The following is a 17,299-nucleotide window of genomic DNA, read 5'->3' as shown; positions in this document are numbered from 1 at the left end:
AGTCTTAGTTCACTAATGTTGAAAAGGGAATTTGAGATCCTTTGACTGGAGGAGGTATACAAATAGTATCAATAATCTGTGTTCCAGCATGAATGAATGGTGGGAATGAAACTGTCCCACAGAGTATGCTGGATTATTTTGTGCAGTAGGAGGTTGGTGATTGTTTGTGATCGGTTGTTTATTGAGACTCGGGGGGAAGAGAGAAAAAATAATAACTATAAAGGAACATTACCCCTCAAATTAAACTAAAAGGATAAAAAAAAGTTTTATAAAACCTTAACCTGAATAGAATATGTTCTGTGTTTTTAACTTAAAACAGGAATTTTTGGTGTTAGTAACAGCAGTCAGAATTTTTAAAAAGTATGAATTATATGGCACTAAAAATGTACCTACCACTTTATAATCAAAGTTGTGCCAAGCAGTTGGCATGTTCCTTCTCTCAAAGGGTCTCAGGCCACAAGCTAGCACAGTACAACAGAAGAGAGGAATCCAAGAGAATACAAAACCTACAATATACAGCATGAATTTTATGTTAAGTGCATCCCTTCAATTCACAAATGTCCTAACATGCTCTAGCTAGCCCCTCCAGTTCTGTTTATTTGTGGACATTTAGCACTAGTGCCAAAGTTACAACCTTTATTTTAAACATACAACTCATTTCTAAATGCTGAACAAACTTTAACCATTATCTTTACCCTTAGCCTCAATTAAGGACCAATACAGAGGACACACTTGAAATGACCTAAGAGGAATGCTTACACTGAATAGCGTATCAAAGACTCTTAGTATCTCAGCCACATTTTCTCTCTCCTTTAGATGACTCTCCTTTTTTGTAACCTAGTCGTGTCTGTTCCTAGTATTTTAGGATTAAAGTCCCCTGGTGTGAAATCTCCTTGAGTAACATTCACACCACAGAAAGTGTGATTAACTCGACAGGTGCTTTTTGGGTCAATGAAAAAACCAACCTGTTACACTAATAAATGAGATTTCTTTATTGATGTTCCAAGTGACCCACATATTTGCATTCTGACATTACCTCTTATATTCTTAATGCTTTCTCAAGTCTTGAGAATGTCATAAATTGTTTCTGTACTGTGGAGGCTTTAGTCTTCTATACCTTTATAGTATATTGTGTGTCTCTTTCCTTTGATTAACTTGATTGCATATTCAGAGAACTTAAACTCTGTCAATCTTTGCTCTTCCTCCTCTTCAATAAAACCCAGCATGTCCACGACTGCGCAAGTATAGCACAGCGAAAGGAATTAGAATAAAATTAGTGAACTCTGCTCATTTATTTTCTCTAGTGTGCCCCTGATTTTTTTCCCTGCTTTGTATTATATGAATGGTCTGATGCCATGATTTCTAAAGAAGGATCTTCCTACGATCCTGTAACAACAAAGCTTTAGGAAAGCCCACTGAAGGTTTTGAAGATTAAGACTCAGACCCTTGAATTTGTTCCAGTGTTAAGTTGCAAGCCAATGTAGAGTCTGGAGCAGCAAGGTAATAAGTTCCCAGTGACCTACATTGCTGTGTCAGTAGGCTGCTGTATTTATTCCTAAGTATAGCTTACTGCAATCATAGAACTGGGGATCAAGAACAAGTGGCATATTTTCACCAGTCGTATAGCCAGCAGGATGGGGCAAAACCACCTGGCCAAGTGACCACCTCTCAGAGTCTTCACTAGCGGTCACAGTACATCTTCCATCTCTGGGGGAAGTGCTAGACATGACCACTGTGTCCTCTGTTCCGTATGATCTTTTTTCATTAACTTTACAAAAATGAGTACAAAAACAAATCATAAGCAAAACATTTTAATGAAAACAACAATTAATATTAGTGACATCAGGCAGGGCCGGCTCCAGGACCCAGCGTGCCAAGCGCATGCTCGGGGTGGCATGCCACGGGGGGCACTCTGCGGGTTGCTGGGAGGGCGGCAGGTGGCTCCGGTGGACCTCCTGCAGGCGTGCCTGCGGAGGGTCCACTGGTCCCAGGGCTCTGGTGGAGCATCCGCAGGCATGCCTGCGGGAGGTCCACCGGAGCAGCGGGACCGGCGAGAGGCAGAGCACTCCCCACGGCGCGCCGCCGTGCTTGGGGTGGCGAAATGGCTAGAGCCGGCCCTGACATCAGGACAAGATGATTTGTGTTGGAAACAGCTTTCCTGGGCATGCTTCAGCACTTGTTATGGTGGAAAAGAGATTAGTTTCTGGACTTTTTGATAGTCACGGGAGAAGGCTAAAAGAATTCTTTAAGTCATAGTCTGTCTTGAATCTACTCTGCATTTTTCCGCAAACAGAGCTTGAGTCATCTGTTTTCTCACTTTTTCTGACTTAAGATTCTAGGAACCACAGTGATCACAGTTTTCAGGCATATAGGTGAATTAATAGACAGATGGTGTAATTTGCCAAGAATAACTTTATTTATAGATCAAGTGTATGATTCTCTTTGTGAACATCTGTGTGACCCCATATTCTTTATAGAACTATTATTATGATATGAGTATGGCATAATTGAGATATATTTTATGCAAGATAGGTCATGTACGATGTCATCGAAAAGGTTATGATTTACTGAATATGATTATCCTACTTGTATGCATGTATCATTTTAGTATCTGAAGTTAGGAATATTGTTGATGTATCTATTACAAATGTGTTTACACCTGGGGAACACCTACTAGGCAAAAGATTGTCAGTCTAGATGCTGGTTGGGAAGGGTCCATTCAAGTCAGTGGACCATTAGAGAGAACAATAGGTCTTAAAACAGGGTCGGCAACCTCTGGCACATGGCTCGCCAGGGCAAATATCCTGGCAGGCTGGGCCAGTTTGTTTACCTGCTGTGTCAGCAGATTCGGCTGATCGCGGCTTCCACTGGCCACAGTTCGCCATCCCAGGCCAATGGGGGTGGCGGGAAGCTGCAGCCAGCACGTCCCTCGCCTGCGTCGCTTCCCGCTGCCCCCATTGGCCTGGGATGGCGAACCACGGCCAATGGGAGCTACGATCAGCTGAACCTGCTGACATGGCAAGTAAACAAACTGGCCCAGCCCGCCAGGGTGCTTACCCTGGTGAGCTGCGTGCCAGTGGTTGCCGATCCATTTTAGAAGAAGCTAATCTCCCACCAGGGAGCCTATCTGAGGAAGCTACAAACAGCCTCAGAGTCATAGTTGCTATGACACTACAGGGGCATGTGACCAGATCACCTGGTACTGGACGGCATCTTGAAATACCAGTGTTTTTCTGCTGAAAGGTGTGGGAACCAAGCTTGGAGACAGAGGGATCCTGCCATATGCAAAAGCTATTTAAGGCAAGGGAGTGACATCATTGTGGTTCTTCGTTGACTCCATGCCCAAAGAGACTCCTGGAAACACCTGAGGAACAAGGACTGACCTGCGGGGAAGTGCTGAACCCAGGCTAGAGGGATTATTAGCCTGAAAAAGGAATACCTGGGGTTTAAAGCTGTAAGCAAGTGTGGCTGGCCCCTCAAGAATCTCTGCAGCCTGCTTAAATCATCATTTAAGGTGAGAATTTGCTACTCATATTCAATCTCTTTAGTATATTGAGCTTAGTTTGCATGTTTTGTTTGTTTGCTAGGTAATCTGCTTTGATTTTTTTTGCTATCCCTTATTATCACTTAAAATCTATCTTTTGTAGTTAATAAACTTGTTTTTGTTTTGTCTAAAATCAGTGTGTGGAAATCATAACTGGGTACAGAAAGTTCTTGAACATCCTTCTTCACATTGAGGGAGAGGGCAAATTTCAGCTTACGCTGTTAGATCTCTGTGCAGTGCAAGGCAGTTTAATTTTGGGTTTACCTTCCAGAAGTGGGTTGTGCTCTTGAGCAGCTGGGCAGTCCCTTAGCTGTAGCTTCCCCATGCAGAGCTGATCACAGAAGCCTGTAAGTACTGCAGCTTGGTGTGTCCTTACCTGTGTGAATGCTGGTGAAAGAGCAAGCTTGGAGGGCTTTGCAGCTTGTCACAGCAGTACAGTATGAGAGGAAGCCCAGGCTGGTGGGTCACGGGGGCTCAGTGTTACCCCAGTTCCAGGTGGCACCCCCGGGGTAACCCATCACAGTCTGGACTTGCGGTTTTTGTTTTGTTTACCACATGGTACATGTGTGCACAAAGAGCTTAAAGAAGCCTCTGGGGTGTCCAGGTGTTGACTTTCAGGCAACTATACCCATCCTCACTTTTATTTATAGTTTCAACATTTTCTGCCCATCCGGCATCTTAGATTCATGAACTGTGGCAAATTTTTCTTCAGCAACAGTCTCCTAAACTTAAAATTACTTCGAATAATAAATATCAAACTAATTCACTATATTCACAATGATGGCCCAGAACCAAAAGAACCATCAGAAAGAAATAGGAGAAATAAATCACCCATCTGACAGCATGTCGTCTTTCAGAAAACAGGGTGATCTGCTGCCACTTGCTGAGGCAAACACAACCCTAAAATGACAATATTCAGCAGTGCTAAAATTACTTTGAAAAATTTCCACTGCAAACCAAAATAAAAGTCTCTCCAACGATCTGTGATCAATAACATTTTTTCAAAATATATTAAATAGTGGGCAGTGGAGTACCAGAATCATTGCTGTGACTCCCATCAAGTGAACGGGGAGGACTTCAAATCTCACAAAAGATGCAGCAGAAAGAAGAAACTGACAACATTTCTCAAAGTTTCAAAGCTGGAAAACACCAATTTTAGTGCTTGGATCATTCAAACAGATTTGCTCCAACCAAATCTGTTTAACAGATTTGCTCCAACCTTGCCAGAAAATTTTCACCTCTAGGCTAAGACCAAGCATGAGAAATTTAAGCCCCAAAGGGAATTTTTTGGAAAAATTATAACCTATTGAAGAGAGGGGCTTAGAAAGATAACTATACTGCATCAATCTTTAACAATTAAACTAAATGCATTATTACACTCTATTTATTGTATACTTTATACATTACATTATATTAATTTACAAACACTAAATTATATGTAATGCAGTAGCCAAATATAACCAACAATGATGATCCTTCTAAATAACAAGAAGTAGAAGCAAAGAGTATAGAAACAGAAGAGATGTGACACATTTATTCACAAGAATCCATCTTTACAAATGAAAGGCTCTGACATTTGCCCAGATCAAAAATCCAATTTTACAGCACTAGGAGATAAGGAATGAAATAGTGTACAGATAACATCTAAACAGGTATTAAAAGGTTAGCAGTGCTTAAAATTGATTAGTCACCAGGACCAGACAACACACATCACAGACTGTTATAGAAAAATTGGCCAGATATTGTAGAAGCCTAAGCTGTCATTTTTACAAATTCTCAGTTCAGGAGAGAGTCCTGCAAGCTGCCAAGTGGCCAGCATACTTCTATTATAAGACACACGTTCTGGGATATTACAGAGCAATTAAATTAACATCAGCTGAAGAAAGAGACGAAAAAAACTTAAAATGTGTGAGCAGATCAAATGGAGGAAAAGCGGAGGGGAAAACTCTACAGCTTAATAACAGCCAGCATGGCCTTTAGGAAGGGAAAGTCGTGCCTGAATATCTTTTGGGGAAACTCAAGGATTGTAGACAAAGTTGATGCACCAGGACATCACAAGTTGGTACTGTAGTCAGAATTTCTGACTATGCTAGCTTAGGTAACATTTCATATGCAAGATAAATCTCGACCTAAACTCAGTCTAAGGTATATACTGTACCAGGCAGGAAAATAAAAACAGCCAGAAATAGGTCTTTTTAGAAGATAGAAAGAAGTTAGTGCTGGGATACCATAGTGGTCTCTTCTTTTTTCTTTTGTAGAAATACTGTTGATGAGGTTATTGAAAGCAAAGTGTAAATGCTGAAGAAGTTTAACGTATCATGAGAATTAACATAAATCATGAACGCCAGAGTCAGGAAGGGTGATGAACCACTTAAGTACTTGGGCTAAAACAATGAATGGAAAATATAGTTCAGTGCAGATAAATGTGCCATAACCTGTTGAGCTATAATTCTTTTTGTGGCAAAGTATTGTGAAAATCATGGTTTTGTCATGGTGAAAAATGTCAAAACTCATGAAATCGTGGGGAGGGGGTGAGTGAAATGTCAAAGCACCTATTTACTTTGGGAAATACACAACACAGTAGAACCTCAGAGTTATGAACACCTCGGGAATGGAGGCTGTTCATAACTCTGAAATGTTTGTAAATCTGAACAAAATGTTATGGTTGTTCTTTCAAAACTTTACAACAGAACATTTACTTAACACAACTTTGAAATGTTACAATGCACAAGAAAAATGCTGCTTTTAACCATCTTAATTTTAACGGAACAAGGATGGACTTTACCTCGTCAAATCTTTTTTTAAACTTTCCCTTATTTTTTTAGTAGTTTACATTTAACACAATACTGTGCTATACAGTATTTGCCTTTTTTTTTTCTGTTCACTGCTGCCTGATCACATACTTCTGGTTCCAAATGAGGTGTGCAGTTGACTGGTCAGTTCGTAACTCTGCTGTTCATAATTCTGAGATTCTAATGTACATAGTTTTATGCATAGGAAAGCAAAAGACATGAGAGAAGGGGACTCTTCTACTCACTGGAAATAAGGAGATATTTTACTGCAGTAATTAATACGTATCACTTATGCCACACTTTACACTTTAAATATGATGTCTAAATATTCACAGATTCATAGACTCTAGGACTGGAAGGGACCTTGAGAGGTCATTGAGTTCAGTCCCCTGCCCTCATTGCAGGACCAAATACTATCTAGACCATCCCTGATAGACATTTATCTAACCTACTCTTAAATATCTCCAGAGATGGAGATTCCACAATCTCCTTAGGCAATCTATTCCAGTGTTTAACTACCCTGACAGTTAGGAACTTTTTCCTAATGTCTAACCTAAATCTCCCTTGCTGCAGTTTAAGCCCATTGCTTCTTGTTCTATCCTTAGAGGCTAAGATGAACAAGTTTTCTCCCTCCTCCTGATGACGCCTTTTTAGATACCTGAAAACTGCTATCATGTCCCCTCTCAGTCTTTTCTTTTCCAAACTAAATAAACCAATTCTTTCAGCCTTCCTTCATAGGTCATGTTCTCAAGACCTTTAATCATTCTTGTTGCTCTTCTCTGGACCCTCTCCAATTTCTCCACATCTTTCTTGAAATGCGGTGCCCAGAACTGGAAACTATACTCCAGTTGAGGCCTAACCAGCGCAGAGTAGAGCGGAAGAATGACTTCTCGTGTCTTGTTTACAACACACCTGTTAATGCATCCCAGAATCACGTTTGCTTTTTTTGCAACAGTATCACACTGTTGACTCATATTTAGCTAGTGGTCCATTATGACCCCTAGATCTCTTTCTGCCATACTTCTTCCTAGACAGTCTCTTCCCATTCTGAATGTGTGAAACTGATTGTTCCTTCCTAAGTGGAGCACTTTGCATTTGTCTTTATTGAACTTCATCCGGTTTACCTCAGACCATTTCTGCAATTTGTCCAGATCATTTTGAATTTTGACCTTGTCTTCCAAAGCAGTTGCAATCCCTCCTAGTTTGGTATCGTCTGTAAACTTAATAAGCGTACTTTCTATGCCAACAACTAAGTTATTGAAGATATTGAACAGAGCCAGTCCCAAAACAGACCCCTGCAGAACCCCACTTGTTATACCTTTCCAGCAGGATTGGGAGCCATTAATAACTACTCTCTGAGTATGGTTATCCAGCCAGTTATGCACCCACCTTATAGCAGCCCCATCTATATTGTATTTGCCTAGTTTATTGATAAGTATATCATGCGAGACCGTATCAAATGCCTTACTAAAGTCTAGGTATACCACATCCACCGCTTCTCCCTTATCCACAAGACTCGTTATCCTATCAAAGATCAAAGCACTGATCCAAGCAGTACTTCTAATATAAGTGGTAAAAAATAGTTCCAAAAATAAACTAGCAGCAATCAGCGTGATAAACTAAAGTCCTCCAGATCCTCACACATGGAAATAATACGAACGGAGCCAAATTCAATTCCATCTGTGCCACACTGTTGACTCAATGGGGAGGTTATAGAGGTGTTGCTGAGAGAAGAATTTGAACAAAAAAGTGGAGAGCAAGGGGGAACAAGAAAGGAAATGTGCAAATTCTCCTACATTAAATACAACTGAGACACTGATCAATGGAACCAGACAAAGGCACCCCGACACAAAATCATTTCCAGATTTGGAGATAATAAAGTCAAAGTTCAGTAAAGCACATCAAGAGAGCACGGGGCTAGATTGTTTCTAGGAGGCATATATTTATAGGTCAAGCAAAGCAAAGCCCTATACTCAACTCAGTGGCATTTCTTCTGCAACATAATAGCTTTAGAACAACATATCTGATCAATTCACATTTTTTTTAGAGACTGTTCTAGGCATCAACAGGCAGAACCCTATTGCTTTTGGTGAAAATTGGAAAACTGGAAAAGCCTTCACTGGAAAATCAGGCCCATAGAATGTTCATTTGGTACCACAGGCAGAGAAATCTCCACACCACCCACTGCCTATGCATAACAGGCAGCAGCTAAATATGTTGCTCTCCCTCACTGGGTGTACAGTTCAGCCTACATAAGCAATAAAGTGTGTGACTCTCTAGTTTACTGCACAACCAAACATCAATATACCAAGTGGATGAAAAATCTAAGACAAGGTACAGCTGTATAGTTGGGAAAACAGTGTATCTAATGGTTATAGCAAGGGACTGGGAATCAACCCAAGATCTACACCAGCTACATTTCCTGCTCTGGACTGACTGGTTGTGTGATCCTGGACTAGTAACCTAACCTTTCTGTGTCTTAGTTTACCCATCTATAAGATGGGTAGTTCTGGGTCAGACCCTCAGCTAATGTAAATGGGCATAATTCCATTCAATGCCTAATTTCAGAAAGGATAGCCAAAAATGTAACTTCACAAATCCCCTGGGAGGCAGATATAGTTTCAGTAATTAAGGCTCCAGAATTATGAGTTATTACAGTTTAAGATTTGCCAGGTATCAAGGCCCTTTAGAAAAGATACAATGGAGGCCTACGAGAAGAAAAACCGAAGGTCTAATGGCTGGATTTCTTCAAAGATATTTCTTTTCTAAAAGAGCAAGTGCAAGAGACTTCCCCTTTTTTCCTGTCGGTGAATGAATTAAAAAATAACCCTTAAATTAATATCAAACACTGATTTCCTATGATGTGCCAGATAGGGCTGTAAAATAGGGAACTTGATAGAATCTAATATTATAATTCAAATGTGTATAAAAGGGAGGTCACCTATAAGTGATACCGCTTTGGGCAAAATAATGTAAATTTCAATGAGAGGGTTTACCTGATGGGCAATTCTGTTAGAAAAGAAAGGGCTGCGTTCACATTGATTTCTTTTAGTTTAAGTGATAAAGTGAAGAAGGCTAATGTTTGCAATCAAACATGTTTGTGCTATCAAGTTAGTGAATACGTCTATGCTGAAAGAGTCAGTAAATAAAAGGAACTAAAACCAAAATGTGTATTTAGAAGGACACTTGCCCACACTGCAAAACAAACAAACAAACCTGCAGCTGCAAGTCTCAGTTGACTCAGGGTTCATGCTATGGGGCTGCAAAGAGCAGTGTAAACATCCCTACCTGGGCTGGAGCTCTGGCTCTGAACCATGAGGAGGTCGAGGTGGGGGTGGGGAGCTGTCAGGCTTGGGCTCCATGCCAAGTGGAAATGTCTATACTGCTCTTTGCAGCCCCATAGCACAAGCCCTGCAACCTGGAACCAGTTGACCCAGGCTCTGAGACTTGCTGCCGCGGGTTTTTGTTTGTTTATTGGTTTGTTTTTGCAGTATAGATGTATCCTTAGCCAATTTTTTTTAAAAATCATCTTCCCAATATAGTATCAGAGGGTAGCCGTGTTAGTCTGGATCTGTAAAAGCAGCAAAGAATCCTGTGGCACCTTATAGACTAACAGACGTTTTGGAGCATGAGCTTTCGTGGGTGAATACCCACTTCCTCAGATGCATGTAATGGAAATATCCAGGGGCAGGTATATATATGTGTGCTAGCAAGCAAGCTAGAGATAACGAGGTCAGTTCAATCAGGGAGGATGAGGCCCTGTTCTAGCAGAGAGGAGAAACTGGTTCTGTAATTGGCAAGCCATTCTGAATGGCTTGCCAATTACAGAACCAGTTTCTCCTCTCTTGGTTTTCACACCTCAACTGCTAGAACAGGGCCTCATCCTCCCTGATTGAACTGACCTCGTTATCTCTAGCTTGCTTGCTAGCACACATATATATACCTGCCCCTGGATATTTCCATTACATGCATCTGAGGAAGTGGGTATTCACCCACGAAAGCTCATGCTCCAAAACGTCTGTTAGTCTATAAGGTGCCACAGGATTCTTTGCTGCTTCCCAATATAGTGGTTGAGTAAAAGTGTTATTTTCTATTGTCTTTGTATAATTTGATTCTGAAAACCTATATGGTTAGAATGACAAATTTCCTAGCTTATGTTAGCCAAATCACAATCCAATACCATTTTTGCCTTCTTATATTCTGTGCTATTAATTCCTGTTGATAAGGATATTTAATGAAACCAAATTCATCTTTTGAGTCCTTTTCTTTAGTTAAGCAATCAGAATTAAAAGAACCCTAAGTAAGGTGGTACGAATAATCAAGTAAGCAGTTGCTTACCTAAGGTTGTTTTTATACCCTATCTTTCTTACAGAGAACTAAACTGATTTACATCAGCTGTGGATCTGGCTCATTGTATGTTCCTCACAGGAGTGTTGTGAAGCTTAATTCACTTTGACCTAATTCCGCTCCTACTGAAATCAACTGATTTAAATGGGAGCAGAATTGAACCTTCAATGTTTGTAATGGGCAAAATAATATTTGTATTATTGCTAGAAAGATTAAGTGATCGACTACAGAGCTCTCGAAAGCTGTAAATGAAATGACAAAGTCAAAGAATAATAGCCCTTGAAAATTAATTATGGTGTTCAAAAAAATTAGAAGAAAGAAGGGATTGCTTCTCTTTTTCAGTTAGCTAATGCTACCAGTGGATATGAATTGCATGTGATTCACAGTTTTTTTCTGAATCTATTTATAGCTGCACTTTCTTTTGTCAGCACAACCATCTTCCTCCAGTCAAGAGGTTGCAACTGCTGCCCATGCTATTCCTTGGCAAAACCTCGAGGAAAGCTACTGGGAAGGAAAATCAGCTCTCTCTCAAAGACTAAGCACATCTCTTGATCCTCTCTCTAACCTAGACTCAGCATACAGCCTGGAGATCAATGGTTTAGAACTTTAATTTCCCCAAAGATTTTGGCTGTTCCAATAGGTTAAAACACGGTATGGATTACATACCCATTATACAAAGAGACTAATACATAGTATGCAATATTAATCATAGAAGTTGTGCACCTACAAACACTGTTCTGAGACTATAAAAATACACCTGTCTTCAGCAATGATTCCAGATGTTTATAAAAAGATTGAAAAAATCCAAAGACACCTGCAACAAATCTCTAACAGAAATCTTACCCGTCACAAGCTGTTGTCCAGCTAATCCTACTGGAACCATCCCGAGGTTATTCATAGCGGTAGCCCAAGCTGTTGGATCAGTGACTGACATATTAAGTTGTGTGGTATCTATAGTTGTACTTCCCAAACCATCAGCGGCTGTGGCAAAAGAGACAAATTCTGAATTTAAAAGTCAATATGCCACAATTTTTAACACAAAATGGTGTTTGAGACATAAATAAATCTCACTGAAAATAATTAATATTGTTTATTATTATGATACATCTTTTTGGAGCACACATAAAATTGCTAGGTGCTGCATAGAAGTGAGAGAACATACAGTCCTGCTCAAAAGATCTTATAATTTAAGACTACCGAATCAATGGCAAATGTTTCTGTGGAAATACACATCATGAGATTTGCACATATTCAAAGAAGGGACACATTTCTCATGAAACTTAGTTTATTAAAGAAATTGTGACATTATTTAGGCACCTGTATAAAAAGAGGTCACACCAATTTGACTTGTCTTAGGAAAAAGATTATTAAGTTCTATTTGAAAACAAAATGTAATTATCACTAATCACTTTAGCAACAATATTTTTGGTGTTCACTACATAGTGAAGATGTTTACCTGCCGCCATCGTTTAAACTGGTTCCTTTTGTTGCTGACTGACTTCAAGTAGGAACGTATCCACTACTGTATTAATAACATCTTGCAATGGGAGAATCTGTCTGTCACTGAATGCAGAGGCCACATACACCGTTCATTAAGCGCTGCAAGAAAACACAAGTAATTAGATATTAAATGCTGACTTTAAAGTCTAATTTCCAAACAGCATGCCCTGACTGAAATCTATATGAAGTTCCTACCTACTCACAGTTGGATCTCCAAATCCAGTTCAGTTGTACACCTTCATCAAGTGTTAGTGAAGGAGTTTCAGCCAACCTGCATTCTTGCTTACTGAAAAAATGGTGCCCATGTATGAACCTATCAGGTGTCTTGCCTCTGGCTGAAAAGCCTTCACAAATTAGGTTTTATCAGTACCCGCATAGCCACCTCAGCATACCAGCATCAATTGAAAGGACATACTTGGCCTGCATATGAATTTTTTAAAAAGTTAAAAATTAATTGATGTTGTGAGTTTTGAGGAAACAGTTGCCTGTTAAATATGTTTCCAGACGAAGGAGTAACTTTCAGAGTGGAACACAAACCAGGGAGGGCTTGCTATGTTAAAGAAGACATACCGGTACTTTCTTTAACAAACACAATATACTGAGCCCACAAAGTGACACCAATGAAGCAAAGGGGCGTATCAGCCTTTGCTTTGGTAAGGTTTCTGTTGCAACATGAATTTTACATAAAGGTAATTCTTTTGTCTATGACTCTCATTGTGTCTGCATATTTCTGAAAGTTAAAAGGATTTGAAGAAAAGGAAAATAAAGCATGAAACCAAACTGAGAGGTGACAACTTTGATTATAACAACACATTCAAATTCTTACAGTAGAGAGAGCAAATATTTATTTTGCTTGAGATAAGCAAATATCTAAGCCCATTTTAGGTTTTCTATCCATTACTTATGTAACAGATTGCAGTGGGTTTTTTGGCGCCTTTACAGGCTGTCATGATTGCCTCACTGCTGTGTAAGAGCATTAAGGGCTTGATCCAAAGCTCATTGAAGTCAATGGAAAAATTCCCATTGATTTAATTGTGCTTGGATGGTTCAAACCTTAAGTCCCCAGTTTTTCATAATGGAAGTCAGCTGAAGTTTTGGAATTAATTTCACTGGAAGCAAAAAGAGGCTTTAAGGATAAGATTTTCAAAAGAGAATCCAAAAATGCATATAGAGAATGTGAATGTGCAAACCTCACATTTGCTTGTGCTAAAGACTAATTGCATAGACAAAATATTTACATAAACAACCAAACATACATAAGTGTAAATGTGGGTTTGAATAAAAATTTTTAGGTGCCTTTTTGGTAGAGTGTTTGAAGCTCAGGTCATACACATTCAATTTTCTTTACGGAAATTACTTAATAGACGTTAAGTGTGTTATTCTCAGTTTGTAAAGCTCAATATTTCATCTTTAGAATGAAGAATTTAGCTTAATTCTTCCCACACTTTCATCTGCAAATATTATGTGACTATAATATAAGCCAGAAGGGTGCCACCTGAACACTGCAGAAATGTTCTGCACCAGAGCTAAAAAGTCATATAAACCAGAAACAAAAGTGAAGCTGATTATTTTGTTTTCACTGTCCACACTGCATACAATGCAACAAGTAAACAGATATAAAGGATGAAAACTGCATTCAATTTAAAATTTTTCCCCCTTTAATAATTAAAGGTGTTACTCATAAGATAGGGAGGGAAATTTGTTTAAGACTGTATGGGGACAGATCCTCACCAGGTGTAAACCAGCATAGTTCCATTGAGTTCCTGGGGAACTAGGCTGATTTCCCCCAGCAGAGGAGCTGGCCCATGATTTTAAACCAATTTATGCTCCTTTAAATATTAGTAGCATGAAGGCGTACAAAATAAACGTTCTAGTTCTGCAAACACTCATGCACATGAGTAACTTTACTCAGGTGAGTATCTCCAGTGAGCTGAATCTAGCCCCAAAAATAATATAGAGGAGAACATTGCATATTCTGTATATATTTTTTTATTTTTATGGTGCTTCCAGTTAATGCAGTTTTAATGCCCAATGCACTAAACACAAACAGAACTTGGAAAATACCACAGAACAGTTATGGCAATCTCTCTTTTCATAGTCACAGAGCAAGTATCCATTCTTCATTCTTACATGGTGGGCTGTGGGAGACTTTTAGACTTTCCTCAGACAGGCTGTCAGGAAGATAAAGCGCCAGCAAGTCCATACCAATGAGAGCTTCTCAGTCATAGCCGATTGTATTTAGTACGCATATTTTATACCAGGCGATTAAATGCAGTTACCCAAGTGAATACAGAACTTGGTTATATATTGTGCATCAATTATCACAGGCAATGAATGCCATGAGACAAAGAGATTATCACAACATAAAACTAATTCAATAACACAACAGATTGCTAAATTAAAACTCTACCCTTTAGATATCCATAACACCCCAGAAAATTGAATTGTAATATGACAAAGCAAATTAAACTCCCTACTGTCAAAACTGCTAGCAGAATGCCTAGGTAAAATGGTCAGCCAAAAATGCCTGCAATTTCAGAGGCAGTGAGGATTGGAGTGGGTAGTCAAGAGAAGGTTCTATTCCACCCTCTGTCACTGACCTCCTGTGTTACTTCAGGCAAGTCCCTTTACCTCTCTGTAATTTCTGTGATCACTACATACCTCAAGGAGGGGATTGATGATATGAATGATGAAAATGAGGATTACAAGCTTTCAGATAATAAACATCGCTGATGCTGATTAAGAGCTCTAAAGACAGTGGCTATTATAATCAGGTGGGATTAAAAGGCATGAGGGTGGACAGAATGATGTGATTCTTTTTTACAGTTTGATATCTCATGAGCTACCAGCTCTAGCTGGATTTCCAACCTCTCCAGAGGTCTAAAGCATTGGTTTCCATCCACTGTGATTCATAGGGGTGTATGGGGTGTATGGGAGTGGTAGTACCTTTGAGTGATCTGAACTGCTGGACTTCTTGACTGGTTCTTTTCCTCTCTGGTCCTCAATGTACACCCAGATCTCATGGGTGGCTCCAAGTAGTTGTAAGTATGAGACAGTGGCTACATCTCAGTAAACCGCCTCGGCAGGTGGGCTAAACCACATGAGGGTAACCGGAAGTGTGGAAACTGATGGTGATTTAGGGATTGCTCTCCCAAGCACACGAAGATTGTTATGGTAGCCAAGGCGGAAGAGACCACACGTTGGTCCAACGGCTTGAAAAGCAGTGTAACGATGTATTGTGGAAGATGAAGGCATGATGGGGCACTACAGGAGTCATGGCTATCCATTGCAGCTAAAAGAGCCTCCAGTTGTAACAGTCTTTGTGCCACTGGGCCAAGCGTCAGAAGCCGAGAGAATGAGACTGTTCCAGTGCAACGACTCTTTAATCAACTTCACACACACATCATTCATGCACCTCTCTCTTCAAAAGTTCTGTGGCAATTGGGGAGTGCCAAAGTGACAGGTGACGATGATTACTGGCAGTCGTAGCCACAAGCCTGCACACAGGCAGCCTGGGACATTGGTCGCCCATCCCTGACCCAAGAGCAGTAGGAAGCTCGGCAACAACCCAGATAACAGAGCATCCCTTTTTAGGACTGCACTGCTCTCCCTTTGAAAGGGAAGGGGCTAGAAAAGGTGCCTCAAACATTGCCTGCCCAAATTAAAACTGGCCAGCTTACCACAGCCAGGGGTGGTTCTAGCTTTTTTGCCACCCGAAGCATGGCAAGCAGGCTGCCTTTGGTGGCATGCCTGTGGGAGGTCCCCGGTCCAGCAGATTTGGTGGCATGCCTGCGGGAGGTCTGCTGGTCCTGTGGATTCAGCGTACCTGCTGCCAAATTGCCACCGAATCTGCAGGACCAGCAGACCTCCCGCAGGCGCGCTGCCGAAGGCTGCCTGACTGCCACCTTTGGGGGGACCAGCAGGATGCCCTCTGCAGCTTGCTGCCTCAGGCACGTGCTTGGAGTGCTGGTGCCTGGAGCCACTGCTGACTGCAGCTTGCAGATCATCCTCAACGTGGTCGAAAACCAAAGATAACTAAAAAAACACTGAAGAGTTCTGCTTGGAACATCAGGACTATGATAGACAAAGACAATACCTCTTGCTTTGAAAGAACAGCTCTTCTTTCAAAAAAGTTGGTCCGCTATGACATTGACATTGCAGCGCTCAGTGAAACTAGATTGGCAGATGAGGGCATTATTACAGAACCGGCTGGGGGTTACACCTTCTTTTGGAAGAGAAAAGAACCACACAAAGAGAGAATCCTTGGAGTGGGAATTGCCATTAAGATCAAAACTCTTGCAATGTCTTGAAGACTTTCCAACAGGCATTAACGAAAAACTCATGAAACTCTACTTACCACTAAATAAGTCATGATTTGCTACCATCATCAGTGCATATGCGCCCAACCCAACTTAACAAGCCCTGACAATGCTAACGAACAGTTCTACTTTGATCTCAACTCTCTCATCAAGTCAACACCACAAAGCGACAAACTAATCATCCTAGGAAATTTTAATACAAGGGTAGGTAAAGATAATTACAACTGACAAGGTGTCATTGGGAAAAATGAATGAAAATGGCTTCAACTCCTAAGCAAGTGTGCAGAACATAGCCTGACAATTACAAATATCATCTTCAGACAGCCAGACAAATATAAAACTACATGGATGCACCCCAAATCTACACAATGACATCTAATAGATTACATCATTGTCTGATAATGTGACGTAAGGGATGTCAGGATCACCAGAACCATGCGTGGAGCAGAATGTTGGATGGATAATAGAATGATTAGGTCAATACTGAATCTACACATTGTACCCACATGTTGAAATGTCCCAAAACAATCAAGACATCCCCTGACATTGTTAAACTAAATCATGCCTCATATCAAGACAAGCTACAAAGTGCACTAGAAACCAACTTTCATGATAACCCTGTCGCATGGGAGGAATTTAGAGAGACAATACAAAAAACTGCAACTGACATCCTTGGATGGAAGAAAAGGGTTCACCGTGACAGGTTTGATGAAGATGATGAGGAAATCACAGTACTTTTGAAAGAAAAAAATGAGGCTTTCCAAATCTGGCAAAATTATATTCAGCCCTCCTCAGAA

At 40.4% G+C, this 17,299-nt stretch overlaps 1 protein-coding gene across 4 annotated transcripts in view; it reads right to left on the bottom strand.

Moving 5' to 3' along the window:
* The window catches only part of ENOX1 (ecto-NOX disulfide-thiol exchanger 1), a 543,507-nt gene that overhangs the window by 196,979 nt on the left and 329,229 nt on the right, over positions 1 to 17,299 (bottom strand). For all 4 annotated transcript variants that reach the window (XM_030565681.1, XM_030565709.1, XM_030565691.1 and 1 more), the window contains 2 exons: positions 12,140 to 12,282; positions 11,527 to 11,664 (listed from right to left, as the gene is read on the bottom strand). In XM_030565681.1, the coding sequence (XP_030421541.1) occupies positions 11,527 to 11,664; positions 12,140 to 12,149 (148 nt within the window). In that variant the 5' untranslated portion in view covers positions 12,150 to 12,282. The remainder of the gene's footprint in view (positions 1 to 11,526; positions 11,665 to 12,139; positions 12,283 to 17,299) is intronic.

This window comes from Gopherus evgoodei, chromosome 1, assembly GCF_007399415.2.
Source record: "Gopherus evgoodei ecotype Sinaloan lineage chromosome 1, rGopEvg1_v1.p, whole genome shotgun sequence".
Lineage (NCBI taxonomy): Eukaryota > Metazoa > Chordata > Testudines > Testudinidae > Gopherus > Gopherus evgoodei.
The sequence above is the reverse complement of the archived record's forward strand: the minus strand, read 5'-3'. Positions and strand labels throughout refer to the sequence as shown.